The sequence below is a fragment of the Dermacentor silvarum genome, unplaced genomic scaffold (genome assembly GCF_013339745.2).
Source record: "Dermacentor silvarum isolate Dsil-2018 unplaced genomic scaffold, BIME_Dsil_1.4 Seq500, whole genome shotgun sequence".
Classification (NCBI taxonomy): domain Eukaryota; kingdom Metazoa; phylum Arthropoda; class Arachnida; order Ixodida; family Ixodidae; genus Dermacentor; species Dermacentor silvarum.
Genome location: NW_023606335.1, coordinates 32,052 through 35,414, shown reverse-complemented (window position 1 = coordinate 35,414; position 3,363 = coordinate 32,052). Strand labels below are relative to the sequence as shown.

General features: G+C 50.0%; 1 protein-coding gene across 1 annotated transcript; it reads left to right on the top strand.

Moving 5' to 3' along the window:
* The first annotated feature begins 1,387 nt into the window (after positions 1-1,387).
* Positions 1,388-2,942, top strand: LOC119435176 (uncharacterized). The gene is made up of 2 exons (XM_049659729.1): positions 1,388-2,567; positions 2,681-2,942. Exons 1-2 carry the CDS (start codon positions 1,910-1,912, stop codon positions 2,806-2,808), a joined length of 786 nt encoding a protein of 261 aa, XP_049515686.1. The 5' UTR covers positions 1,388-1,909; the 3' UTR covers positions 2,809-2,942.
* Positions 2,943-3,363: the final 421 nt, after the last annotated feature.

The following is a 3,363-nucleotide window of genomic DNA, read 5'->3' as shown; positions in this document are numbered from 1 at the left end:
ATCCCAAACCAGCAATGTACACACGTAGGGGTTGATGACAGCAGTGAAATTCCACCGACTCGCAATAGAATGCACGAAACAGACAGCCGACAAGCATGAATTACAGCTTTGCGCAATACAGCGTAAGTAAACTCTTGTTGCAGGCGCTGACAGTTCTCGTCGGAGTTCACGCGTCCTGAGAAATTGATTATGTGCACTATGTACTGAACAATACTGGAGTTCATTCCTGCATCACTAGTACACCAATCAGTCGAGATTCTGTGAGGTACAAAGCCGCTTCCTGTTTGCACCGGCGTAAGTGAAGCAGAAATGAGTTGCACACACTACTTAAAATGCGTACACACGCCATATCTATGCTGTGCGGTGAAATATTCTGTACAATTCTGAATCTGTTGACGTAAAGGCAAATGACGGCTGCATGCTCGCACACAGCGGAAGACACAGCGGCCCATGCACTTGCCGCAGGAAATGCAACCCTCTCGTATGAGGGAGCAGGGCGACGAAAGCTTCGAAAAAAAAAAAAAAAAGCCTTACGCGTTTTTGCGCGTATTTATGTTTTCTAGCGCAAAGACGCAGCGAACAAGCTATTGCTATGGGAGTAGGTAGAGCCTGGTCACACGTGCAGTTTCACGCGTATAGCCGTCCTTGACTTGTGAAACGCACTTCGCCCCGACGAGGACGACGCCATCTACGCTTAACGGAAATTAACAATTAATGATGTCTTCTCCGATCGCACGGGTCGTCTCAATGATGCGTTCTCGAAGACTGGTCCATTCAGTGGCGCGATGAGAGACCGTTGCTCCAAACGCCCACTGTACCTGTCGTACTTACTGTATTTACTGAGCTTACTTTACTTTTTACTTAATTTCTTCACAAGCACACGCACACGCGAGGGGGGGGGGGGGGGTCCCATGTCTTTGTATAGATGTATGTATAGAGTGTGCTTAAACTACCAACATTTATTATCGATCACGTGACCTAGAGGAAAGCAGAAGCCTGCCCCCCCCCCCCCCCCCCGGTCGGGCCGGTGAACCCCCCCCCCCCCCCCCCGAAAAAAATTTCTGGCTACGCCCCTGGAATGCATAAATATCTTCATGCGCTTCGCGAACTGTTGCGGTTTGTGAGAAACCGGTAGTGAGCAAGACAGGTGTAATGCAAAGATTCTTTTTGCTCGATTCTTTTAACACTTTATCGTCCACCGATTACGACTAGAGGCGTACGAATGGTAATCTTTTAGACCACATCGAACAGTCTCGAAGGCGAGTCAAATAAGATATCTTCGAATAATATTTAGCCCAGAATCAGTGTAAAATGTTCACATCCAATAGTATTCATAACGTTAGAAAGTTTCTATCACTACATGACACGTTATGAAGCGTTGTTTATTAATAACGCGAATGGAGTATTAGGAACAAATAAGTAGTTTGATCGCATGCTCTTCAAAGAGCGCAAATGATCGCTGTATAACCGGTAAAATGTGGCTCCCTGGGCGGCGCAGCCCGATCCACTACGTTAAGTTCCCATGTTTTATGCCTACATTATGCACACCGAGATGAAATTTATCGTACTTCTGCTCCAATTTTGTGTTTAATGGCGGACAATTGACGTTTTGAAATATTAGGAAAGTACTCATATTTGCGAATAGTGGCTATTCGATTCGAAGACCGAATGTAATAGGACACTATTCGATTCGTTATTGAAAATTTAGAGTATTCGCACGCCCCTATACTCACGACTGATCGATCTTGATGATAGCATAAATGCTGAGCGCCACTCGGATTACTCAAGGAGCGCGAAAAGGGATGATAATTGGAACATAATCATTACATTCTCTCGGCTAAAATTATAACAATTGGAAACGTACGTATCCTCATCTAAGATTTTCTTTACTATTTGCAGTGCACCCACAATGGCCGCACGATGTCACATTCCGGAATCAGAGATAAGAAAGTACGCGGAAGCGAGTCCCTGCCTCGACGTGCAGTGGAAACTTACTGCGTTGCACCGTTTCCTGGTGACGTTGAAGGCAAGCGGCATTGACCTGCTCCTGCCTTGTGGAAAAACTGAAAGCGACGATGTTCCGGATTGCTGGATTGGATCGAATGTGCTCGTTCTGAACAGCGTGCTCCTGAATGTCTCTTTGGAACTGCGCGAGGACAATCCGGGTGTCCTGTCACTGGTCGCTTTAGTCGCGAGAAGCAGAACCGAGCTTCCTGATGCAGCACTGTCCGACGCAACTTTTCTGGTGTACTGGCTCTTGTGCCACCACCACTGTGTGCGAACGGTTCACCTGGAGTTCGACACAGTCCTTTGTATTTGCGCGCCAACTGTCGTCGCTGGGGCGCTACGACGCGGATCCAGCGGGGTGTCCCTCAGGTTAAGCCTGCGCAGCGTGGCGGAGAGGACACAGGCCCTACCAGTTTTGACGTCTGTGCTTGAGTCCATGGTCAATCTGGAAGTACTGGACCTGGGTGGAGTGACTCTAAACTACGCAACCGTGGATGGTGTCGTGGCAGTACTGAAGAGTGGCCGCCTGCGTGCCTTGGTCCTCGGTAACTGCCCGCAAGGTAAGAAGGTTGCCCTCAGGCTTTCACGCGCCGTGAGGAAATGCGCAGGTCTTGCCTCGTTTGTCGTAAACGGCACAGCGAGAAGCTTCCCCGAAATTCCGTCTCTTCTGCAGACAAACACTACGCTGAGGAGCATATCGCTGTCGGGGGTGACAGGGGAGCTCGTCGGCGAAGTCTTGCACTGTCTGGCGCGCAACGATACCCTGGAAGAACTCTGCCTCAGCGACGCCGCCCGGGGTGATTTTCCAGTGACAATTGAACCCATCTACAAGTTCGCCGAGAACCGGCACCTTAGAGTCCTGAAATTGACACGCCTGGAACTCAGTGATGCTGCCGCCATGGCGTTCGCAGAGTTGCTCCGCGAGAACGTGACTTTAGAAGAAGTGGACTTCTCTGGTAGCTGCGTAGGGGATTTTGGCGCGCATGCATTGGCCGAAGTTCTCAAAGTAAACAAGTCGTTAAAAACGCTGTGCTTGGAACAGAGTAAGCTCACCGACCACGCAGTGGAAACGTTTGCTAGAGCTCTCTCGCTGAATGAGTGCGTCGAGAGGGTTAGCCTGGGGATTGTGGCCTTGCCCGAAGAGTGGTGTCTGCCTGCGGACTTCTGCGACTTCAGCAAGCTTTGCGGGCGCTTGGAAGTGACGTGGAACACGTGGGGACTCGAACGAATGAGCAGCTGCTTGAGTAATCTGAGCAGGGAGCACCCGTTACGCGCCAGGTCGCGACCTATTAAGCTGTGCTGGACTCGCCAAGTAACAATTGGCGGTGTTCGCGCCCTTTTCGCCACTGCATCCAG